Here is a 26539-nt window from a genome sequence, read left to right as displayed (position 1 = left end):
CAAAATAACAGTTGCTTTAAGGAATGAGTGTGATAATCCATATACAAGAAAGAGAATTGACTGTGACATAGAAGAGAGAGGTAATTTATTGAATGGCATAGGGGATGTTGATTAAATATTTCCTTGTTTATTTAACACAAATTTATTATTTAGACATAGTATGTAAAATGCCTTATTCGCCTGTTTGCCTGTCTCCCTGTCTCAATTCTTAGATCCAGGGAAATCTCAACATTTGAAATTTAGGGGCAAGCAACTAACTTATTTGCTTGGGAGATGTTTCTTCTAATGAAGGAAACGTTTGAAGTACTAATTCATGTTGATAGGTACTGAAACTCTGTGCTGAAGTGAATCTTCTACCCTGCTGTTCCGTTTTTTTGTGCTTTCCTTTGGTTTAGTAATACACTGATAAGAAGGTGAAATAACTTCGTTGTTCTTGTTAACTTGCACTGAAATAATAGGTTTACATGCTGCTCTTCCCCGCCCTTCCAGTTTTTGATGTTATTCTGTTGGAAATGCAGAGTAGCATTTGCGAAGCTTAATCTCTGTCCATAACAATGTAGACATTTTATATAAAGTATACTAATTTGAGAATTTTACTTAAATTTTGCATATCCCTAGAGCTCTGAAGAAGAGTGGGTTGAAGCTGTGCCATCCCAGACTTCTTCCAAGGAAAAGGCCTGGAAAGTGAAAGATGACAAGTTAGAAAAGGAAGATGACAGCCAAGTTATTCAGGTATGCGAGCTACTTGATTTTAAAGAAGGAAATGTCAACTTCTAAGAATAGATGAATGCTATAGAGAGTTATGATTGTGATTTCTTTAGGAGAAAAAATTGTTCTTTGAAAACAAACTGAATAATCTTGTCAGAAATGGTATTCGCTGAGCCTTCTGATTGCTCTCCTCCCGCTAGGAGATGAGTGCTGGGCTCTGTTCTAGCCCATGATACGTTTTCCTTGCATCCCCCATATTCGTATGCAGCCTTACATATTAACTTCTGAAGTGAGTGGACTTCGCTCAGTTTTGTTTCTCTGTGTCATTGCATAAACTTCTGAATAACAGTAACAGTTGAATACAAATCTTTTTATAGTTTATATGCCCTTACAGTTACCCATTGTTAGTCACAGATGAAGGAAAAAAGGTGACAAGGAACTTGCTTGATTTGTGCCAGTCACCGTGCTAGCTGCACTGTGTCTGTTAACCTTGTCTTTGCCTGGAAATAACCCTGCAAGATATTTACTGCTTTTTATAAGGCAGAGACTAAGCGAAAGAAATACTGGGAGACTTGCTCAAAGTTCTGTAGCTATGTATGAGTGTCTCCAAAATCCATGGTCTTACTGAGTGTTAATGATTGAACTGACTTCCCCTTTTGGCAGAGGGATGAATGGATGACTCTAGATTTTATGTCTGTTAAAACTGTGTCATCATCTTCACTGAGAGCTGAAAGGGAATCACTAAGGAGAGCAGAACAGGAGAAAGCTCAGGCGCTCGAACAGGTAAGACAATATTTAAAATGCTTTAACTTTGCAATAAGCCATGAACCATACACTGTTAACAACATTTTTATAAATGTAATTTTGCTTATAAAATATATATATATTTTGGTATTTAACAAAGTTTGCAGGAACGACTATGAAATATAATTTAATTTTTAGAAATTATTTGAAAGAGTTACAGAAAAGGAAATGAAAATTATTTTTCATAAAAGACTTATTTACTTGTTTGAAAATAAAAGTTATAGAGAGAATAGGACAGGGGGAGGGGACAATTTCCATCCCTTGGTTCACTTCCCAGATTGCTGCAATAACCAGAGCTGGGCCAGGCTGAACTAGGAGCAAGGCACGGCCAGGCACTCGGGCACCTTCTGCTTTACCAGGCCATTCACAGGTAGCTGCATTGGAAGTTGAGCAGCTAGAACATGAACTGGCAGCCAAATGGGATGCCAGTGTTGTAGGCAGTATGCCACAATTCTAATGTGTGAGTTTCCAGTAGGAAATCAGTTTAAAGTATAGTTGTTTCATAGTACTGGGTCATATATATGCAGTTGAGTGAAAATTGCATTTAGGTTACTATCGTTAAATTTTAAAGTGAATCTTCTCAACTGCTGTTTCATGCATATACTGAGGTGTATATCATAAAGTTATTTCCATTTTAAGACACCGAAAAGTTCTGGATAAAATATAAAATAATCATGACTATTTTACTGTCATTTTGCTGGCAAAGAATAGAGAATGTTTAGAGGCCATAATTGGGAACAAACAAACAAACATAAATCCAGAAAGTGCTATAGCTCATACATGTTTTTAGCAGTGTAGATCTGTAGGGTTTTTTTTTTTTTTTGAGTATTCAATCCAGTATGTTTCATTTCTCTTGATAAGAACATACTAAACTTTATGTTCTTTAGATTTTTTTAAAATTTAATTTTACTTATTTTTATTATTATTATTTTATGATTCAGTTCCATAGGCCCTGGGATTTCCCTTATCCCTTCCCCAATTCCCTCCTCCCCACTGAGTTCCTCTATATCATTACTAAAGTATAGTTCTTCATACACAGTCAAATGTCCATCACTGCGGGCATGGATATTGGCAGCGAGTCCAGTATCCTATTGTCAAGATATAGTAAATGGTTTCATTGTAAGGCCATCTTTGGAAGTAGAAATCCATACTACATTGTATCCTCACATCTGGATAGGATAGTCTCCATTTCACAGCTACCGTACATCCCCTTAAATGAAAAGTCACAATACAAAATCAACAACAGGAAGAAAAACAAAAATTTACAATGCCATGAAGTTAAATTACATGCTGCTAGATATGATAGTCTCCTTTACACAGTTACTGAACATCCCCTTAAATGAAGAGCCACAAAACAAAATCAACAACAGGAAGAAAAAAAAGAAATTAACACCACCATGAAGTTAAATAACATGTTACTGAGTTTTAATGAATGCTTATTGCGAAACAATATAGGTGAGTGCCTCTGCAAGGTGGGAAAATCTCATCAACTTGTATATAAATCTTGAATACTTTAGGTGATACATCCTCAGTGAAAGAGTGAATTTGGATAAAATCTAGTTAAGGTAAACCAAGTTACCTATCTTGAACGGGCATTTTGTATGGCAGGGGAAAAAAATCTCCCTAGAAAATATATAAAGAAGCTCCTGAATACTGTGGTGATTTACAGCTGAGATACATAAAGGCTGATGGCTGGAATTTGTGATAATTGTGGGGGCTGTATGTATCTGGGTATGTGGTTTATGTATTTGTTTGAAAGATAAAGAGGCACAGAGAGGCCGAGAAGAGGCATATGGAGGACTGTCTTTGACTGGTCCACTACCCAAATGCCTATAGTGTCTGGGGTAGGAATGGGCAAAGCTGGCACTCCTTCCAGGTTTGCTTTAGAAAGCAGTTGGAGTCAGGGCCTGAGTGTGGGTGTTGAACCATGCATTCTCTTATAGAATGTAGGTGTTTTAAGCAGTATCTTAAATGCTGAGCCAAAGATCTGCCCCTGCAAAAAACATTTTTCTTTGAAAGGGTTGTTTTTATTTGAAGGGCAGATATTACAATGAAAGGAGAGAAACTGAGAGAAAATCTTGCATTTGTTGATTCACTCCCCGAACAGCTGCAGTGGCCAAAGCTGAGCTGGGAACCTGGAGCTTCTTCTGGGTCTCCCATGTTGGCTCAGGGTCCTAAGGACTTGGGTGATCCTCTTCTACTTTCCCAGGCCATAAGCAGAGAACTGGATCAGATGTGGAGCATCTGGGACAAGAACCAGCACCAGTATGGGGTGCTGGTGTCACAAGCTGAAAGATTAGCATGGCGTGCCGCTGTGCTGGTCCTTGAAAAAAAATTTTTTTTATTGTTTTAAAGTTTTTGAGTAATATGTACTACTTATATGTTTTTATGAGGTATGGTGCAATATTTCAATACATATATACAGTTTAGACTGCTAGGTTTTCTCATCTTTTGTTTGCATTTGGAGCCTACCAACTTCTCAAAGTTCTCTATACAGTGTGTTATTGATGGTTGTGAATTATATTCACTCGTACTACCATGCCGTTGGGGAATAAACCAGTGGGTGAAAGATTCTCTGTCTTGCTCCTCCTCCATATTTAATTCTGCCTTTTATATTAAAAAAAAATCTTAAAAAAAGGGATACCACAACTGATAGCAAAGAAAATACAAACGATCATAAAGGACTGTTATGTACTAGATGGCAACAAATTAGAAAGCCTGTAAGAAATGGATAAATTTCTGAATACATATAACCTATCGTAAGGAACCAGGAAGACCTTGACAACTGGAACGAACAAATAATGAATAAATGAATGGGTGACAGAAGTATTCCTACAAAGAAAAGCCCAAAACAAGAAAGCATCACTGTCAAGTTTTCTTTTTTTTTTTAAGATTTATTTTATTTTCATTACAAAGTCAGAAATATAGAGAGGAGGAGAGACAGAGAGGAAGATCTTCCGTCTGATGATTCATTCCGCAAGTGACAGCAACGGCTGATGCTGTGCTGATCTGAAGCTGGGAACCAGGAACCTTTTCTGGGTCTCCCACGTGGGTGCAGGGTCCCAAGGCTTTGGGCCGTCCTTGACTGCCTTCCCAGGCCACAGCAGGGAGCTGGTTGGGAAATGGAGCTGAAGGGACTAGAACTGGCGCCCATATGGGATCCCAGCATGTTCAAGGCGAGGACTTTAGTCACTAGGCCACTGCGCCAGGCCCAAAATCTTTCTCACTTTTAAAATCCCAAACCTGTTAGGTGAGAGAAAGAAAGAAGGCATACAAGTAGAAAAGGAGGAAGTAATAGTATCCCTGTTATTTAATGATATTAATCCTCATATAGAGAAACCTAGATTCCACCATGTCTATATTACCCAAAATGATTAAAAATTAGTAACATGTCTACTGTCCAAAGTGATTTATAGATTCAATACAATCCCCATGAAAATACAAATGACATTCACCATAGAACTAACTAGTAAAAACAATTGTAAAGTTTCTATGGAAGCAAAAAAGACCATGACCAGCCAAAGCAATTGTGAACAAAATTAATGCTGAAAGCATCACAATTCCTGATTTCAGGATATAGTGCAAAGTCGCAGTAATAAAGCAGCAGAGGACCCCTGACCCTATACCAAAAAATCAACTAAAAATGTTTCACAAATTAATTACACAGCTGGAAACTGCAAAACCACAATAAAAAAAAAAAACCATAGATTTAATTGCATCAAGACATTTGTATAGGCAGTATCTTTGAATCAAAGACCCCCAAAGCACAAGAAAAGCAAAATGGGCAAGTAAGATTATATTGAATGGTTTTGGGCGTTTTTTTTCTTTTTCCTTTTTTTTGTTTTTTTTTTTTTTTTTGCAGGAGGGGTGAAATATCTATTCAGGTCCTTTGCCCATTTATTAGCTGGGATATTTTTGTGGCTGATTTAAAAAAATTCCTAGTATGTTCTGTATATTCTAGTTTTATTGAATTGTGCTAGAAAAACATAAATGATATAATTTCTGTTTTTTAAAAATTTGTTGGACAAAGAAGATAATTTTCTTTTCATTTATTTGAAAGTAAAAGAGAAAAGAGGGAGGAAAGGAGGGAGGGACAGACGCAGAGAAATCTCACCTGTTGGCTTATCCTCAAATGCCCGTAGCAGCCAGGGTGGACCAACCTGAAGCCAGGAGGCAGGACTCAGTCTGGTCTCTTTCATGGTGTCAGGGACCAACTACTTGTACCATCACTGCTGCCTTTCAGGTTGTGGACTTGAACACAATCACTTCTGTATGAGAACTAGACTTCCTAAATGGTTTTTTAACAGTGGGTCAAATGTGTGCTTCTGTTTGTCTTTATCTACTGATCCATGGAAGACTTTTTAAAGGTATATTCAGTCTTGTATATGTTGTACATTTTCATACATGTGTTCTCTATATTTGTCTACCTTCTCGTCGGTTGCTCTTAGCCTGTAATTGTGATCTTTTGAGTGTCTGATGTGTGTCTCTGAGTATCTAGGCAAGATTGTTTGCGATTTGTAGTTTCTTCGTTTCAGTTGCATTTATTTTTGCTGTGATTTTTGTCATCTTGTTTTTTTCTTTTTTAATGTCCTTGGAATGTATTATTAGATCATTTATTTGAGAGATTCTGATTGTAACCACCTGATGTTATAAATGTCCCTTTCAGTATGGTTTTTGCTACATCGCATGGGTTTTGATATTTTTGTTTATATTTTCATTTCTTAAAAAAAGCTTTTTTCTTATTAATTTCTTCAGTGACACATAGGTCTCACAGTAGCACTGTTTTTTCAAGGTTTGTAAATTTTCTTTTTCATTTCTTCAGCAGTGCATTGGTCGTTCATGTTGTTTAAACTTTCTGTTTCTCTTCCTGTTGTTGATTTTGTTTTATGGCTTTTCATTTAAGGGGATGTATAGTAACTGTGTATATATCCCTACTTCCAAAGCAAAGATGGAGTCCCAATGAAACTGTCGAATGTATCTTGACAGCAGGTTACTGGACTCTCTGCCGTTGTCCATGTCTACAATGTCAGGATACACTTAAATAGCAGAATGATGGACTTATGACTGCTTATGAAGGACTATACTATTGTAATAATATTAGGGAAATAATTGGGGGAGAGAGGACATCAGTAGGAGTGAGGGATATTCCAGTTTATGATGTAAACTATCATAAAATAGTAAATAAATTAAAGAACACACACAAAATGATACAGTACTAAGTTCTAAGAGTTCTTTGAAAAACATTTCATTCTGCTTTAATTTTGTCACTTGTTTTATTGGGATAGATACATAGAACTAATGTTAACTCATTTTTAAACAGTGCTTTCACATAGATCTATCACATATAGCTTATTAATCACAGTGTTTTGTGATCAGAGGATTTTATTATCTCGCAGGCACAGAATGGAAAATTGATATTGAGGCAGATTAATTTATGTGCCCAAAGTCATACAGACTAGACTCTGGCTCTTCCTGTTTCCTTTCCACAGAGCCTTGCAATTTTGACATTGAAGATGAAATTATTATTGCATCCATGTAAAACATGACTAGCAAAACAAAAGTTATAACTTTGTTACTAAAGAGCAGTTCTATATTTTGGTCACTAGCTTGAAGAAATGGAAGGTTTTATTTTAATGTGATAGTCCTCTTTCAGTAAAAATTTTAATATGAAATGGAAAATCTTAAATGCAATGGAAAAAATACTACTTGAAGAATTTCTTTGATGGTAGACACAAAAACTTTTTTTGCTATAAACTGATCTAAGAAATTAGATATTTTTATGTTTTCTTGCATTGTGTATGCCTTTACTTCAGGCATTTTTAAAAAAGGATTTTTATTAGATATTTAGAGTTGAAAGGCGAGAGAGATCCTCTATTTACTGTTTCACTTCCCAAATGGTTGCAGTGGTTAAGCCAGGAGTCAAGAGCCTCGATTGTGTCTTTTCACATTGTGCAAGGGCTTGGACCATTCCTTGCTGCGTTTCCTTGGCCATGAACAGGGAGCTAGATTAGAAGTGGAGCCAACCAGGACATGAACTGGTGCCCATATGGGTTGCAGGCATTTGTCTCAGGTAATAGTGTTCCCTGCCGCAGTACCACTCAGGCACCTATGTTAACATTTATCTCAGCTTTTTCACTTTGGAGATTTTTCTTTTTAATTTAAGGATATACTCAAAATGCTTTTAAAAATGTTTTTATTTAAGATTTTTGTTTGTTTGTTTTCAGTGCTGGTTCATAATCTATAACGCTGAGATTCCAAAATTACTTTACATTTACTCTATTCTCTCCTGTGATTATAGTTCTTGTAGGCAGCAGTTTTGGTGGTAATATGTATGTGGGTCTGCAGACTCTTTTACTTTTGTATACTTAGAGTAAGCTATCCTGATGTTGCCTGATTGTCTTTCCCTGTTTGCTAGACCATAATTCTATGATGGCAAGAATTGTGCCTGCGTTAATTATCAAGTAGGTGCCAATGGCATAGTGCTTGGAACACAGGAGGAACTTGCATTTTACTGTTACCTGGATTACTGTTCCAACTAGCTTTGTGCCTCTCACCTTGCTGCTCTCCAGTCATTTGTCCACTCTGAGACCATGCTTCTACTGACAGCTTCTGCTCGGCAGCAGTTCAGAAGGGCTTATTGGGTCTTTGTTTTACTAACCTAATCTTTTGTCTCTACTTAACTTGCAAGTGTTAGTCCCTGCGGATTGCCTTTGGTTCCCTGAAAGTGCTTTGCGTTCTCTTTCTTTGAGGCTTTGTGAGCACACTGTTATTCATTCTACCTGAAGCATCCTTTTAGACCTTTTCTGTGTACTTTCAAGCCAAAAATAAAATTTTGCCAAGTTCTCATTGGGCCTAGGGTTACACATATTGGATCTACTAGGTAGTCATTGATCTTTCAGTGTGAGAGAGTTCTTTGTACTGCTGTCACTCTGAATTTTGGTCTTCAAAGCATGTATGATTATTTTTTAAAATTATTTTTCTTGTGTTAGCAAGGGTTGATTCAGGATAACTGCTGGTTAAACCTACATACATCACAGTTCTGAGACATGGTAGGTAGGTGTTCAGTAAAAATACTGAGTGAAAGTGAATTTAGATATTTCCTGCAAGAGCAGCATGTATCTGGTGTTTTAATTGATTTGACTAGGGTTGTAATTATCAGCTGGGTCTTAGATTTATTTTTTATAAATTTTTTTGTATTTTGTTTATTTTAAAATTATGATTTCTGAAAATGTTTTATTCTAGTCCAAACTCTTGGAAAGAGAACTGAATCCGTACTGGAAGGACGGTGGAACAGGTCTTCCCCCGGAAGACTGTGGTGTGTCATCCGTTACTAAAGGTATCCCTTAAATTTGATTGCAGACACAGGCGTTTCTTGTACCCTGATATTCCTGAGAAAATGACCTGAGTTTACACATGAAAAAGCATTTAGATTTCATTCATAAAAACAATGCATTTTTCAGTCTTCTGAAGTCTTATTTAAATCATTAATATTTAAATTATTCTAATTTAAATATTACTAAACACATGCTTTTATAGTTGACAGTGTTTCCATGTACTAGCTTCTCTTTTATTTATTTATTTTTAAAAATTTACTAATTTATTTGAAAAAGTTAAGGCAACGTAGAGACACGGAGAGACAGAGTCTTCATCTGATGGTTCACTCCTCAGATGGCCACAGTGGCTGGTATCAAGCCAGACTGAAGGCAGTGGCTAGGAGCGTCTTCTGGGTCTCCTACATGGGTGTTGGAGGCCCAAGATTTAGGACCGTCTTTTCCCATGCAGTGGCAGGGAGCTGAATTAGAAGTGGACAACCAGTATGTGAACCAAGTAGGATGCTGGCGTCACAGGCAGTGTTTTTACTTGCTGTGCCACAATGTCAGTTCCTGACTTTTGTTTTTTAAATGGATAACACCATGTATAATCTTGGGGGTATATGATAAAGCATTGATTCAGTTACATTTTGTAATATGCAAAAAGTATTAATTCTATGAAATTTCACTAAAGTCACGTGTGAACATGAAAAACGTGATTTTGTGTCTGCAGCTACATCCTACTTTATATGTCATATAAACATATTTTATGTTTTTGAGAGTGTGTATTTGCTCATTAGGTATTGCTTTGACAATGTGGTGGAAAGTTTAGTTATAATTCAGATAGCAATATTATAAGTTACATTTTGTTTTTATCCTAATTGTCTCTTAGTAGAACACATTTCTGCTTTTCATACATAGTTCATTTAAATTTTTGCTGTCTGTTAAATTTCTTCTGTGCTTTATGAAAAGGTGTCCCCAGAGCCACTTTTTAAAGTTTTACCAAAGTTGCTGATAATTGTAAATTCTTTTTCGCCTTTTAGGGTAAGACAGAGAGAACTCTTCCAGATTATTTAATAGTAACTGTAGTCATATAAGCTTCTTTTTAAAATCTTATTTTGTGGAATCTCAAAGTGTAGGAACTGCAGGTTAACTCAGTGACCTAGCGCAGTGTAAGGCTAATTTTAATGATCCAGACTTGAACTACTCCTACTGCCAGAAGACTGTCTAAGATTAGTTACTCTGAATTCCTTTAGTATAATGCATTTCTTACTATGTGACTAAAAAAAATGCTTGGTTATGTATTTTTTTTTGATGATTTTAATTCATCCGATTGAGTTTCTTTTCTAGTGTTATGTTATGCTATGTAGTTCTATTCTGTTTTGTTAAATCCTTGTTTCTGGCTGTTACACATTCTGGTATTCATCCATATATTGTATATCGATGTTGTTCACTCATTGTCCTTGCTATGGTATATTTTAGGGATGAATCATCTTCTGTCTATCCTTGGCTTATTTCCAGGCTGGAATTACTTCGTGATTATTCTTTTATGAACACTGTTCTATGTGTCTCTTGGAGACTGTGTGTGCATTTTGTTAGTTTTAGAATTTCAGTGATCGTAAAGTAGACTTATTTTGGGACAAGGATTATCAGGATCAGAAGTTTGATTTAAGCTATTGATTATATTTCTGTTTCATACGTAGGTGTATATATAAAGAAATACAAGCAGCTTACTGAAGTTGAAGGCATTTGAAAAGTTTATAGTGATAACAATTAAAGTAGTGTAATATTGTTTTAACGTACAATTTGGCATTATTTTCTACAACTTTTCCTGGTGTCCGTGCAGTAGGTGTTAATGACACGAAGGTGTGAAGAGAACAGCTCCCCTGCTTGGCAGGGCCTGGGGGAGCTTACAGCTGTTTGGCAGGGCCCGGCGGATTTCTCTCTGACCACCTTGATGCAGTCTCACCCCCTGTTTGCATGGACACTCAACCACCCCACTAAGAATTCTGCAATCTATTAGGCATAGTTTGCCCCTGTGAGATGGCTTTTACAACCAACATGAGCTTAAAAGTTAATGTTACTGATAATGTCTTGGTGAGTGGGCCTTTAACTGCGCACAGGAGTACAATTAAGCCCATGCTGTTTCCAGACACCTTATTGTGTGCCTACCCATTGCTCTGAGATCTGGCCCAAATATTTAGCATACTTTCTGGGAAATGGCCTGATAAGAGTTTCACAAACTAATGGAAGTGATGGGAGTATAGGTTGAAATTGCTATGACAAAAAATATAGCTATCCTGTTACTGGGACCCTAAAGGTTATCCTGTTATAATTACTGTGACCCCAAAAGGCCATCCTGCTATGGCAAAAGTATAGTTACTGTGATCCTAAAGGCTATCCTGCTATGGCAAAATATAGCTACTGTGACCTTAAAGGTTAGCCTGTCCTTACAACTCTCAACTCTTTAGAACATAGTAAATGTAGTTGCTTTGGCTGCGTTCATAATTTTTAACTAGAGGAAATATAGGGTGACTTTACTAACATCATGTATACTTTTGATTATTGTTTGATCATTTATGAGGTTGTAGAGCCTACAATTGTAGAGGGATTTAATGTTTGAAACTTTTGTCTTAGATTTTTATATTTTTTCTTTTAATGTATTTCTCTCATTAAGTGATGGATAAGTTATAGAATAAGAATTGTAGTAGGAATGTATTACTGAATAAGATGTGTTGTCTACTGAGAAAATGTTGGCTGCAACATCAGAATGGATAATGTCCTGTCTTAAGGTGAAACTATCTGTAGAGTTGTCTTTGGAAACATTTACTTGCCCATTGTAGAGCAGAAACCTAAATGGAGTAAACATGGCTCATTGCTAATTGCAGTTCCTTCCGTCGTTGTAACTCTTGCTTAGTTAGCAAACTGTGTGGGCCTGCAGACCTAATGACCTTTGGTGCCAATACCCTAATCCCCATAAACCAAGTTCTCAGCCCTTTTCCCATGCATAATTCAAGGTAGGGGTCTGGTTGTCACAGACAGCGCCAAGGATGGGACCCAGACTTGAGGGAAGTAAGTAGGGGCTGGCAAGCCGAGATAAGCAAAGAATGTGGGGTTCTCCCTCACTCGCCTCTCAAGCTGTTGTAAATTGTGCCCCCCTTGAAGCTATGTCAAAATGCCCTAAAAAAGACTGTGTACTGCTTCTGTATAAATAAAGCGGACAGCTTTCTCGCGTGGTCCACAATGATGTTGGAATTGTAGTGGTCCGTCTCTTCTTTCTACGCCTACTTCACGCACCCTTCTCGAGCTCCGAACTCAGCTGGAGCTGGACTCCGGCAAACTTTGTTCTGTGTTTTATGTACTGCCTCGAGGTGCCTTTTCCTTCTCCGTCCATGTATCTATTCCATATTCATTGTTGGAATGTCCTTCCTACTCTTAATCTTTGTTTCATAAGTAGTAATCCGGCTAATTTTCTTGAACTTGATATGTGAAAATTTCCCTAAAGTTCTAGTTAGAAGTTGCTCTTTTCTCGTTTTTTCTCATGTTTCAGATCTGTTTAGCACTTAGTACTTCTCACAGTGTTTTTATTGTAATTATTTATACTAAATTATCCTTACTCTCTTAGACCAAAATTTTTTCAACAGATTTACTTCATTGGGCAGAGCTCTGTGCCTTACCTTTATAGACACTCATATGTATGTTGTATTTTAAATGTTTTTATGACTTTATTTTGGGGAAATATTTAATTATACATTTTTAGAAGTCATCACAAAATGAAGATTCTATGACAGCCACATTAAATTTAATTGGTATTTATCACTGGAATTTAGTTTCAGGAGTAGAAGATGGTGGATTAAGCTGGCTAAAGAAGTCTTATCAGAGAATGAAAGAACAAGCTGAGAAACAAAATAAAAATCTGGAGGACATTGTAGCTGAAAGATATGGGGTGAGTATCTGTATTAAGCAGGTATTATACCATTTTTTAAGAGTTGCATGTACAATTAAGTGCCTCTTACTTAAATTTTTGTACTCAGACACTTTAATTGATGTGATATTTAATTTCAGATGATAAGTTACTGAAACTTTCTACTTTTCATTATTATGTAAATGTATATAGTGTATTTTTACTGATATAATGAATATACATATATATAACTTAAATTTGTGTGTGTGTATTTAATGTGAAAATATGCATTCTGTTATGAGAAAGTTTAAACAATATAAGTTTGCCTCAATAATACACTACTGTTAAAATTTTGGTATTTTAAAGAAATTGATAGATTCTTAAGTTTTGACATTTCCCTTGCTGTTATTATTGTTTTGTGTGCATATATATTCTTACAACAATGGAAATATGTAGCAGTATGTGGTATTTTAAAATCCATTTCCATGTGTGAGTAATATTTTTATTTCAATAGTTATTGTATATTTTCTCATTTTAATTTCAAAGGGAAAATTGTTCTCAGAAAATGGTAAGATTTTAAAATTATAGGCGGGTCAAAAAGGGCAGTGGGAGGGAGGATCATCCTTATTCTTGAGAATCTTTGATAACATGCTAGCATGTGTTTTTGCATTTTCTTAAATTTTTAACGTAAGTTCATGGAATATGCCATTTCTGTAACTTACTCTTATAGACATAGTAGGGTGTCAATAAATAGGTTTACTATAGAGCTGTTTTTAAAGTTTCTCATGTTTTATTTTTCTTGTATTTAACTTTCCATGGGTGGACGGTGACGTAACTTCCCTCTTAAACCCCCATCTAGTAGCACTGTGCTGTCATTGTCTAGTACAATTTGTATATTTACTTGGTTATTTTCTTGAGACAAGTTGCTGAGAATTAAATTGCTATTTTAAAAGATACAGATCTCTCTCTTGCTCTCTTTTATTTTGACAGCAAGAGCTCCCATCTTTTGGTTCATTCTTCAAATGACTACAGTTGTCCCTGGCTAGGACTGAATCTTGAATTTAGTGTTCTGTGTCGGGTGTCCCATGTAAGGGACAGGAACCCAACTACTTGGGCCACCATCATTGTCTCCTAGTGTTTGCATTGGCAGGAAGCTGTGATCAGCAGCATTGTTGGGTATTGAACCTGGGCATTCTGATAATGAACTGAGAGCATGTTAATTGTTAGGCCAGATGCTTACTGTTACATTAAAATTAAGTTTTTGTTTGTTTGTTTGTTTGTTATTGATAGGGAGGGGAAAGAATGGAGGGAGACAGAGTGGGGGCGTGGGAAGAGAGAAAGATAGACAGACTGATTCTATCCATTGGTTCAGTGTTCCAGAGCTGGAACCCGAAGTCAGGAACTAAATCTAAGTGACAGTAACCCAACCACTTGAACCATCACTGCTGCTCCACAGGGTCTATTAATATTCTTCAAAAATGTTTTAAATTATAAATTGAATCTTTTCTCTCGTGTGTCTTGACTTGCTTTTGGTGCCAGTCCGTCTATTTTTTGTACTTTGACAAGGAGTATTTGAAAGTATGTTTACAAGCAAATGATAATTCTTGCTTTTATCCACTTAATGTTAAAATACTTAAAATTTATTTTCTTCTTGAAATAAAACTATAACTTTGGTAAAAATGCTGGAAAATTATATTCTCGACTTTCTGTGTTTAGATGATGATTTTCTGCATTTAAGATGAATGTTGTTTGATAAAGCAGCTTTGCAGTCAGAGTTTAGGGAAAGTTGCTATTTAAAATTTTTTTAAACTTTTGATATTGTATATATTTGAGGTAAGTACATGCCATCATTAATATAATCATGAAAGTTAGTATATCTTTCATTGCACAGTTCCTTTTTTGTATATGTGTCCAGTAAAAGTACATCTGTTCTCTTCGTAAATTCTAGTACTAGAGAGGGAGAGGGAAAGAGAGAGAGCATTACTGAAGCAGAGTGAGCACCCCAGCACATTTGTTCATTCCCCAAATGCCCACAATGGCTGGATCTAAAGCCGGGAGCTGGAGGCTCAATCCAGGTCTTTCATATGGTGACAAGGAGCTGTTACATCAGGCATCACTGCTGTTTTCCAGAATCAGCATTCACAGAAATGTAGAGTCAGGTGCTTCTGCTGGGAATCAGATTCAGGCTCTCTGATTTGGCATGTGGGTATGTTTAACTATTGTAGATGCCTGACTGTTGAATACTCATTTTTAGAAGTAGTAAGAGGTATACCTTTTGATTCCTTGCACTTTTATAGTTTTTTTTTTTTATATTTCTTTCTTTCTTTTTTTATTGGAAAGGTAGATTTACCGAGAGGAGAGACAGAAATTTCTTCCATCTGCTTGTTCGTTCACCAAAAGGCCAAGGTGGCCAGAGCTGAACTGATTTGAAGCCAGGAGCCAGAAGGGAGCTTCTTTCAGGAATTCATGCAGCTGCAGGTGCAGGGTCCAAGGTATACAGCCATCTGCCACTGCTTTCCCAGGCCACAAGCAGGAAGTTTTATGGGAAGTGAACAGCCAAGTCATGAACTAGCACTCATAATGGGATGCTGCTCTTGAAGGTGGAGGATTAGCCAGTTGCACTGGGCTCTGAAGATAGTTCGCTTTTGTGCATACCAAGGAAGGATAGTTTGACTGTGAATTAGATTATTTAGATAGAGTTATAACTTAATATTTTCAAAGTTTTATCTTTACTTCCTTTCCCATTTTAGAATTACAGAGAAATGCTTGGCTGCAGTTTTATTTTTTTCCCCTTTGCAGTTAGTATATTACCTGTGTGCCCTCCTTTGTATGCATGCTGATGGTTAGGTTTACTTTTCCATCATGTATTGTTTGTGAAGTATTTTTTTCTTAAGTTGTAAGAGTCAAAAATTAGGGTCGTTTGTATAAACCATAGCTCTTTGCTTACTCAAATAAATGAGCCTTTCTAGCTTTGCTGCTTTCTGAAAATCCTAAGGGAGTAACACTAATGCTAATATCTTTTTTTTTCTAAGATTTATATATTTTTATTGCCAAGCCAAATACACAGAGAGGAGGGAGAGACAGAGAGGAAGGTCTTTCATCTGTTAAAGTTGGAATCAGACATGATGCTGGGACATTTCTATAGGATGTAGGCATCCCAAGTGCTATTTCAACTGCTGCATCACATACCTGCTCCTCAGTGATACTGTTTTTAGATTTGTGTCTTGGTTCTCTGTATTGTATTTTGGATTATTGCCGGCCTCTTGGTTTATGGGACTTCTGCTTTCAAAGTGTTTCATTTTAGGCCTACAGGTTAGGGTTCCTGCATCTCCCAGCAGTGTAACTGAGTTCAATACCTGACTCTGGTTCCTGATTGCACTTTTCTGCTAATACAGACTCCACAAGGCAGCAGGGATGCTGTTGCTCCACCTGTGAAAAAGGAAGTTTTATTTTAGTGTTACTTGATTGTCTAGATCTTTCCCCTTCTCCTTTAGGGAGTTTTCTTTTCTTGTGTCATTTGACAGTGATTATGGCATGTGGGGACAAGTTTTGCTTAATGTTAGAAACATTGTTTAATTTTTTTTTCCCTTTGTAGTCAATGGAAATATTTCAGTCGAAATTAGAAGAAGCAGAAAAAATTGCATCCAGAAAAGAAGACTATAGAAGAGAACGGTGGAGGAAACCAGCTTTTTCAGATAAAGCACAGAATAGTCAAGAAAGTAGAAAATCAGACTTAATAAACTGTAACAGAAGTTCCAGGGATAGTTACAGTACAGCAGATATTGAAAGCAGTAGCAATAAACAGAAACTTTTGGATGATGAAAAAAATAAGAGATCTGGGTCTTTGGAAACTTGTAGAAGAGAACGTACCCCAAGGCAAAATCAAGAGTTTTCTTCTCCTGGAAATTTGAGACCTAAATTCTTAAAGCCCTGTGATGATGAAGAACTATCATTTCACAGTAAAAGCAAAAACTTTGAACCGTCTCGTTTATCGACATCAGAGGCAGCAGAGGGTTCTTTGCATTGTGGTTTTCGAAAACCCGTAGAAAACAGTGAGGAAAAGTTAGCATCACGGAGTGGGTCTGACAGGAGCAAAGACTGTAAGAAACGTTCGCAGCAGAAGCCATCAGAAAGCAGCAGCAGTGACTGTCGACACATTTCAGAGGATGTGAATGAGAAATCACAGCCGGAAAGCTTGCAAGATAACCTCCGGAAAAAAGAATCTCCACGGAACACAAAGTCAGCATTGGCTGGGTATTTTATCATTTACTTTTAAAACTGATACATGAATGCTAAGACTCTGAGGATTGAAAAAACTGACCTGTATGTTAGAACTCCCAGTAGTCTATTAGCTATTAGTCTGCAATTTCTTAAAACGTCAGTGGAAGAGATAAGATACATAGACTTTACAGTATAGTATTTTATAGTATTTGATGGATTTTAGTTCATTGCACACTTTTATTTTGCCAAGAACTGAAAAAAATCTGATGGCCATATTTGCTCAAAATTTGTTGGTTTTTTTTGTAGCTTAAAAGGTAGAATGAGCTAATCTTTTAAGTAGATGCCGCACAAAATATTTTGGTAGATTTTGTTGCCAGTGCAATATTATTTCCTAAGAAAATTAGGTCACTGTTAAGTTTAATTATGTTTGTAAATACTGTATTCTATAGGAGGTCTGAGAAAGTAAAGGGAGATAACCTGCTGTAGACCAAATATGAAGGGAGGAGTATTTCCCAGAAGTCTAAAGGAAAGACCGAGCTGTGTTGATTTGTTTAATTGGAAGAAATAATCACTCTGTACAATTGATACATTTTAGAGATAAATGTTAGGGTTTTAGAGATAATGTCGGGTTTTAAAAGTAAAATGTGTGTGGAATAACGATTGTATGTATAATGATAAGGCAAAGAGGTTGCCTTCTCTGGTTTTATTATTCGACTCCCTGCTGCATTTTACATAGTGCTTTGTGAGAAGATGGGGAAACCCAGACTGATGACAATGAAAACCAAGAAATCTCGGTTCAGCCATGGGACTAGCCTTGTTGGAGATAAGAATAATGAATACATGTCCAAAGAATAATGACAGAGCCTAATGAACATTATAGTATATCAAAAGTATTATCATATGAACGAGATGCTAAAGAATGAGAGTCTAGGAAATAACAAACTTGTGGCAATCATGTATGTAATGTGGTTTGGGATCATGAATTCAGCAGATTGTTTTGTTAAGGACTCCATGTGAAGCACAGTATGTAACTTTGAGTAGGAGACACAGCGTCCGACTGATTGATGGAATTCAGTTGAATGGCCAGTGGTTTAAGTCAAGGCTAGTTTAAGTCTGGGAGTTGAGGAGAGATGCAGCTGAACATTGTAAGAGAATGTCCATGGCTGAGTGCATACATTTGTTCAGGTTTTACTATGTGTACTGTGAGTGGTAGACTCCAGTTGCTGTTGGGATAAGACTCTTAACTTCATGGTATCAGTAGGTTTGCTTTAGAATTAGGGTAGTCTCTAGGTTTTGGCTTCTATGACTGCAGCTAAGCTATGTAAAATAGTCTTAAACACTATTAGAGTTCCATCTGACTCTTTGCTATATTTGTCTTATTTAACTTGTAAGCTTCTGATAGATACACCTTAGAGTCTCACTTAAGGCTCTTTTTCATTTTGTACTAGAGAGTATTCTATGTTAGCCTTATTAATTTCTGTGTTAGAGTTTCAGGCTTTATGAATTCATGACTTAAGAAGACAGGGAAAGAAAATCTAGGAATTGTTCACATACTTACGAAAGAAAAAAGTTCCTGAGCTTATAGAGTGATGTGAACAGATACTCCAACAAGGGGTTGATACTGTAGCACTGTGTATTTACCTTGCCATCCTGCTAATGTGCCATAGAAGGCAGCAGTTAATGGCTCAAGTGCTTCGACTCCTGCCCCCATGTGTAGCTTAGATGTATTCCTGGCCCCTGGCTTCAGCCTGGCCAAATCCTGGCTGTTGCGGCCTTTCGGCAGTGAAACAGTGGATGGGAAATCGTTGTCACTCTGCTTAAAAAAAAAAAAATGCCCATTGAGATTTAGTAGAGTATCGTTATTAGTTGTTAAATTATCTGAACATTATTGTAAGACTGATGATTTTTTATTTTTATTTTATCATTTTACTATTTTTTATTGCACTTAATTTTATAACAACGTTTCATAGGCTCTGATGTTCCCCCTTCCCCTCCTCTTGCCCTCCCCCCGTGGTGGATTGCTCTACCTTATTGCAGTATTACAGATCAAATCTAGTCTTATTTATGATGATTTTTTTGAAAATACTTCATTTATAGAGAGTTTTAGAATCAGTGAATTTTATAACTAGAAAAAAAATCACAGGACTGATTTTAGAAGTAAAGGAAATCAGTTTCACTGTTGCCTTTTGTGGTTGCAGAAGCACAGAGAAATAAGGAATGACTCACACAGTGTTATGTAGTAAGGATTGCCAGATTTACTAAATAAAAAATAATGAGCCCCTTGTAATATTTGGACATGCTTATGATAAGATGTCTTTTTAGTTTATCCCAGATTCAAATAAGGTCTTGTATCTTATCTTTTTTTTTCCCTTTTTTAATCTTATTTTTCAACCTTGTGGTAGCAGTAATCATTTCTGGACTTGTGATCTTTAATAAGAAGTTGACACCCGACCTTGGCATGCTTTGGGTTCCAGATCTTAAAACAAGGGTATAAATGCCATCCATTTAATAGGGTGTTGCGCAAGTTTATATCTGTCTGTCTGTCTATCCACACACACACATACATACATGTATATACACACACAAATATATACAGATATGTGTATGAACAAGTTAATATAGTATGTGATCTAAAAATCTTAGCTCTTGTATCAGTGTTGTTAGGTAGTTACTTTCAAAGCTTAGATTTAGATTTCCTGTCTTCTGATGCTCATTTAACATGCTATTCAAATAAGGTTAAAAGCAAAACCACGAACTGACTTTGAACAAAAAAAGGTCGCTTGTATATACTAATTATGGAAAAGTTGTTAACCTCTATGAGGTTTATTTTATTGGAATATGAGAAAAGTAGACCAGGCAGAGACATAAGGAGAGGAAAAAAGATAAATTGCAAAAAGAAGACATTTTTGGTGAGAACAGGAAGGAGTTTGTTGTAAACCAGGCACATGGGCTATCCTACGCTGCTTTCCCAGGCGTGTTAGCAGGGACCTCGATTGGAAGTGGAGTAACCAGGACTTGAAATGTGCCCATCTGGGCATCTAGTGCTGCAGGTAGCAGCTTAACTTGCTATTCCACAACACTGGCCTTGACGTTTTAAATGGTATAAGTTTCTGTAAAATTTAAATTTATACAAAGACTCTTAGGAATCTTCCTGTCACCCTAACTCAATATCAGAGAGACCGTTATAGAAATACATATTTATGTAACAAATATGGTTGCATAAATGCCTCATATTTAGAGTTGTAGATGTATGCATAATATTATTTGTTATGATATTTTCAGACAGGATGGGATGGTATACCCTCTTAAGTCCAGGGAAGTTGTGTAGGGAATTTTGTAACTTCTTTTTTTTTAAGTGAAGATTAATTAATGTATTTGAAAATCAGAGTTACAGAGGCAGAAAGAGTTAAAGATCTTCCATCTGCTGGTTCACTTCCTACATGGCCTTTTGGAAGCCCGGAGCCAGTAACTTCATCCAGGTCACCCGTATGGATTGCAGGTGCCCCAGAACTTGGACCATCTTTCACTGCTTTTTTAAGGACTTCAGCATGGAGCTGGATTGGAAGTGGAGCAGCCGGGATATGAACTCGCGTCCATATGGGATGCTGGTGTTGCAGACAGTGGCTTTAACTTGTTATGCCACAATGCTGATCCCAGTTGTAACATCTTGAAGGATGAGTCTATTAGGTATTAAGTGGGAAAGGTCAGTCAAATTGGAGGGAAAAAACTGGAACAACAGACTGCATGGTTTAGTTGAACTTTTGCAAGTGGTATTTTAGAATGTGTAATGTAAGTGTGCCCTGAGAACATGGTATGTCTGTTTCTACTCTTTGTATGTCTAAATCCTAGATGTATGCGTGTACTAACCTCTTGATAATCTGTAAAGTATGATTAACTGGCAGGGAATTGCAGGTACTGCTTGTACCTTTTATAAATGACTCCAGAAGTCACAGCTTTTAGTTGTATAATACTATAAGTGAAAGAATTACCTCAAACATTTTAATTAGATAAAATTGCAAAGATTCCACAAGATTATGAAATGGAGCCGACTTGAGGCAGATATACTCATTTGGAAGCTATAGTTGAGAGAGAAATCGGCTGTGAAAGGAGTAACTGTGGAGAAAGAGAGGAGGAGCTTGAGTAGACACTCATGACCCAGAACTACACTTTTAATTCTGTGGTTCCCTAAAAGCATTTGGTTTCTTATTTGAGCATAGCTCTGATGTTCTACTTTTAAAACCTTTTTGGAAGAGATATCACCATTGGAATTTTAGCGAGAAAAGTGTAGGACTCCTCCGTGGGTTCTCCTGTGACTTGTTAATTGTCTTTCAGTGACAAAAATAATTAATTACTGAACATCAGGAGAGGTGCTGTGTTTGAAATTCCATTATATTACAGCAAATGCTGTAACTTTATAATTTCTGCATTGGTTTGTAACTTAAGAGGAGTTAAAATAGTTTTCCAATATTATGAAGTTGGTAAGTAGTAAAATTTGGATTTGAATTCATATTTCTCTGGCTGTAAAACTCCTTTTCTTGCGTTAATAGGAAGGATTTCCAGTATTTTGCAAAGAGGAAATGAACAGTTAGCATTTTTTTTTTTACTCTTTCTGTACTTTTGAATAGCTTGCTTAGAAAAGCTCAGATTAGGTTTTTGCTTGAGAGCATTTGCATTTTTACTCAGATGTATTAGTAGACGTGAGTCTGTTGCCTTATTGGCACTTGGTTTGATAGTATCTTACATTTTAAATTTTATTTTTAATATTGTGTTCATAAGTGAGAATGATGCACACCCATGTATGTCTGATTAGGGCGAGAGGGTCCAGGTATGGAGGAAGGTGGGTGTGATAAATGCTTCTGTTCTTATTTTTTCTTTTGTGTCTGCAGAGGGGGAGGGGAGAGAGTGGCTCTTTGCTGTCATACTGCGTTAGCACTGGGGAATGGGGTATGGACATTTGATGACGTCTTAGAGACCCTGATGTGGGGAAGAATATTCTGAGGGTGTTACTTGAGTGGTTTTGATAGTTCTGAGATGTTATTGACTCCGTTACGCTATGGTGGTTTGTTTTAAAATTCCTGAAAACTTTCTCCTCACAGAGGGAGATAAATTGGTGGATGGCTTTTCTTTCTTTTTTACGATCCCATCAAAACTAAAGCCTGCTTGCAAAGTGGTTTGCTCTTTGATTGACTGAACTCCCTGCTTATGTCTAATTGTAACAACGTCTGGATTACAGTAAGCCTCTATTGGAATAACAGGGAAAGATTTGAAGGATTATTGAAGAAAACACTCCTTTATCCATTTTATTTTTTGTTAGTTTTTTAATTTTTGCAGCTAGCTGATGTCGATATGAAAAATGGATGACCTAGTTATAATTTTGTTGGAGAAGAAAACCACAGATAGGTGCTTAAGTATGGGAAGCAAAGAAAAGTATAAGAAGTCACAGAGAAGCCTTTCAGTTGGGGAACAGGGGAGTTTGAGGGACAAACTTCGTGGGGCAATAATTGTACTGAATATTTTTTTGGAAAGTGCACGGTATATGATTATTTTTAACATATGTTATATATGCATGTCAAAATTTTTCTAATATTTATAACTTTCACCTAGTGGCTAAGAAGAGTAAATTTTCAAAGTAGGGGATTTGAAAAAGTAGTTGGGTGAAAAAGAATTAAAAAAATTGGAAACAATTGTTGATTAATTGGTAAAAAGTTTTTGTAGAAAAATTATAGGATTGGCCAGTGCCGTGGCTCTACAGGCTAATCTTCCCCCTTCAAGCACCAGCATCCCAAATGGGCACCAGTTCATGTTCCACTCCCTGCTCCATTTCTGCTCCAGCTCCCTGCTTACAGCCTGGGAGAGCAAGTGGGAGATGGCTAAGGTCCTTAGGACCATGTACCTGTGTGGGAGACCTGGAGGAAGCTCCTGGCTCCTGGCTCTGGATTTCTTTCATTAAAGATTTTTATAGGAAAGGCAGATTTACAGAGGAGAAACAGAGAACGATTTTCCATCTGCTGATTCACCCTGTAAATGGCTATAATAGTCCGAAGCCAGCAGCCAGCAGTTCCTCTGGGTCTCCCACATGAGTGCAAGGTTCCAAGGACTTGATGCATCTTCAACTGCTTTCCTAGGCCATAAGCAAGGAGCCGGAAAGGAAATAGAACCACTGAGACATGAACTGGTGCCCACATGGGATCCTGTTGGTGGTAGGTGAAGTATTAGCTTGTTACAACACTGTACTGAGTTCTGAAAAATATTTTCCATACAAAAAATACAGCCAGTGACACTAACAATAACTGAGCTCATAGAAGCATATAAAAAGTAATAATGTTTCCAGCTCTTACAATTGTAGTGCCCCTACATTTGATTTAAGAAGGAGAAGGAGAGTGTTGCTTTCCAAAGGGGCTTTGCCTCAAATGTCTTACTGTAAGCACCAGAGTATTGTCTTTCCTTTCAACAAGAAGGAAATGTTCCTATAGGATTTTTTCAAATTAATATTTGTTTTTTATTCAACTTAAATATCCCTTTAATGGCAGAAGGAGTCATTGAGTTTATTGCCTTTCTTTTTTTTTTTTAATCTATTTTTGACTATCATTATTGTAGTCTCTGAGTTTAATTTGTTCTTCTGTTTTGTGAAGTTGCAAACTGGGCTAATTAATTTGTGAGGCACTTTTCTGTATTTCCATAAAAATATTTAGAGCTACATGTTTCAGTGCTTTAGCAGCAAACCACAAGTTCTGATATGTTGTATGTTATATATACAATGTGTTCAGTTTGTAATTTGCCCTTGTTTTCTTTGACTAAGGGTTGCTTACATACAAGCTGTTTAGTTTTCAGGTGGTTGAGAATTTTCCAGTGATCTTGGGAATGATTTCTAATAATCTGATTGTGGTTAGAGAACATGGTTTGTTTGATCTGATTCTTACAGCTTTATTGAGATTGATTGTGTGGCTCAGACTGGTCTGTCATGGTAACTGTTTTGTATGCACTTTGAAAGAATGTGTTTTCCACTGAAGTTGAGTGCAGTGCTTTGTGAATGTCCATTAGGTCACATTAGTTAGTAATATTATCCAATTTAATTTATTAAATTAGTAAATTTATTCAATTTAATGTTTAATATTCTTTCCTGTTGTCTGTTTGCTTATTCAATCAAGCATTGAAGGAACACTGTTGAAATTGAAATTGAAGGGTCATTTATATGTTATAGTCATGATTTGCGTTTTGGGCTTTTGTTTTCTATATGTCTTGTTCTGCTTTTCATCTTTTTCATGCTTTTTTTGAATTTGAAGGTTTCTTGAGTGTGATTTCCTTTTCCTTCATTGCTGTAATTATTTTAAGAATTTTTATTTATTTAAAAGGGAAGAATGGAGAGGGAGAGAAAGAATGAGTGAATGAGTGAGCCAGGGAGCATTCATTCCCCAAATGCTCACAACTCAATCCAGGTCTCCCATGGAAGTGTCAGGAACCCAGCAACATAAACTATCTTGTTGCTGCTCAGGTTTACATTAACAGGAAGCTGAAATTGGGAGCTGGAACTAGAACAGGGGAGTCAAGCTAAAGTGCTCTGAAATGGAGTGCTTGACTCCTTAAGCCCAATGCCTGCTGCTGCAATTTACACTGCTTAGAAAATGCTTAAGCTGGTTGTTAGCTTGGATAACATACTTAATGTAACTCATTAGAGACAGCCTTTAAATGATACCCTACTGCTGTGTGGTGTAATAACTTACCCACAGTTGATTTACACTTCTCCCCTTCTGTTAATATTAGATTGCGTTTTACTTCGACCTGTTCTAAGCCCCAAATGTATTTTTGTTATTAAAAATAGTTATCTGAAAGAGATTTAAGTAATAAGGAAAAGGGTGTTATAATTGCCATTATAGTCACCTCTTCTGGTCTTATTCCTTGTTTGGGTTGATTCGTGTTTCAATCTGATATTCTTTTTCTTCCTGAGGGCTTTTCTGTGATGTTCTGTCAACTTTTTATGTTTGAATGTCTTCAGTTCACTTTTGTTTACAGGGTATAGAAGTCTAGGTTGATGATAGTTCAAAGATGTTGCTTATCTTCTTGTGTTGTTTCTGATGAGCACTCTACTATCATGGTGATTTTTATGTCTAAATAATTTGCTTTAGTCTGTATGCTGTGAAAATGTGCTTTTATCACCAGTTTCATGATGTGCTTTGTGGTATCATGGCCTTTTTCTCTCCCTCTCTTTTTTTTGGTACGTCAGATTTCATGAAAGTTGTTGTAAGTTTTCTATAAATGTGGAAATTTTTTGCCTGTGCTTCTTCTAGCTCTTACTCTAGCTTCTACCCCTTTTTCTTTTGGCAGAACAGTTAACTTTTATCTCAATGTTCTTATTACTTTGACTCTTGTTAACATTTTTTAGTAGACCCAGAGCCGAACCTAGAGCTTATTGTTGCCTTCTGATGTAGCAAGACCTTTTATAGTTCTAGTATTTTCTGAAGCATGAGGTTTGCTATGTGAATTCCTCTAAGGTTTTTTTGGATTTTCTCACTGTATTGCTTCCTCTTGTTCTGTAAACTGTAGCTGCCTTGGAATTAATGGAGTCTTAGCTGTGACTGCTTCAGAGTCGTTCAGGCTTTGCCTGGTTTCACCTTCTTAGGGCTATAGCTTTGAATTTTTCTAGCACAGTGAGGTTGGGGAATCTGACCTGATCTGAAGATTTCTTTTTTTCCTTAGGTGATGCTTCTGCAGTATGGGTTTGGCACATAGTCTTAATTTTGACTTACTTTAGTTTGTCTGATTATAAACGTAATTTATAAAAGGACATATGACCATTGTTTTCATGTTTGAATTAATTAATTTATGTATTTTTGATTATGTTTGTTAGACACTCAATAACTTGTTATGTCTGAATGAGAAGTTCCTATGGATATGTAGAATTCTGGCTTGAGTCTAGTTTGTTTTTTTTTTAGATTGAATATGTGAATATTAAATAATGAATAGTTGATTTTTGAATTATTTGTTCCATTGCTTTGGGGTTTTGGTGAGCCATCACTATAACTGTCATAGGCTACTGTTCTAACAGAGATCCTTAAAATAATGATTTGTGTTTGAAGTCAAATTTTATTTTTTGCATTTAAGCCATAATCTGCTACTAGTGTTGAATAGGGTAAATAAATAATATTTGGATATTGACATTGTTACTTGCATTGTGCATGAATTTCCTAGGCTCTTAATCTGTCCTTTGCCTGCAGTGGTCCAGAGGATGAGTCCATCCCCGTTCTAAGTGTTGATGAGAGGAACAAGCTGGGAGCCAAGATTATCAAGGCAGAGATGATGGGGAATATGGTAAGATGTTCGTACAGACTAGTCATTAAATCTTTAACTGCTTAGGAAGTTCCTAAGTACTATGGATATGGCACATATTGAAAATAACTACCATTTACTATTCTGTAAAGAAATTTTCACTTATTTCTAGAAACAATGTCTGTTTTCTAAGTAAGTTATCTACTTTTACTATTAGATTTCTGAAGTTTAAGGTGCTAGGGAGCTGTGTGTTTTCTACTTTTACTTGTTTCTTTGCTGTTTGCTTTATTCTTGTTCTTCAGACTTGTTGAGCATAGTAGAAGCAGAT

The 26539-nt window shown here is 36.5% G+C and overlaps 1 protein-coding gene across 1 annotated transcript in view; it reads left to right on the top strand.

Moving 5' to 3' along the window:
• Nucleotides 1-26539, top strand: part of CWF19L2 (CWF19 like cell cycle control factor 2) — a 78944-nt gene that overhangs the window by 13079 nt on the left and 39326 nt on the right. Inside the window, exons 4-9 of the mRNA XM_040976882.1 lie at nucleotides 619-732; nucleotides 1372-1491; nucleotides 8755-8848; nucleotides 12653-12768; nucleotides 16322-16980; nucleotides 26160-26253. Of these exons, the coding sequence (XP_040832816.1) occupies nucleotides 619-732; nucleotides 1372-1491; nucleotides 8755-8848; nucleotides 12653-12768; nucleotides 16322-16980; nucleotides 26160-26253 (1197 nt within the window). The remainder of the gene's footprint in view (nucleotides 1-618; nucleotides 733-1371; nucleotides 1492-8754; nucleotides 8849-12652; nucleotides 12769-16321; nucleotides 16981-26159; nucleotides 26254-26539) is intronic.

The sequence above is a fragment of the Ochotona curzoniae genome, unplaced genomic scaffold, assembly GCF_017591425.1.
Source record: "Ochotona curzoniae isolate NIBS_2020 unplaced genomic scaffold, NIBS_Ocur_1.0 contig_2723, whole genome shotgun sequence".
NCBI classification, from domain to species: Eukaryota; Metazoa; Chordata; class Mammalia; order Lagomorpha; family Ochotonidae; genus Ochotona; species Ochotona curzoniae.
This window is presented reverse-complemented; position numbering and strand designations above follow the sequence as displayed.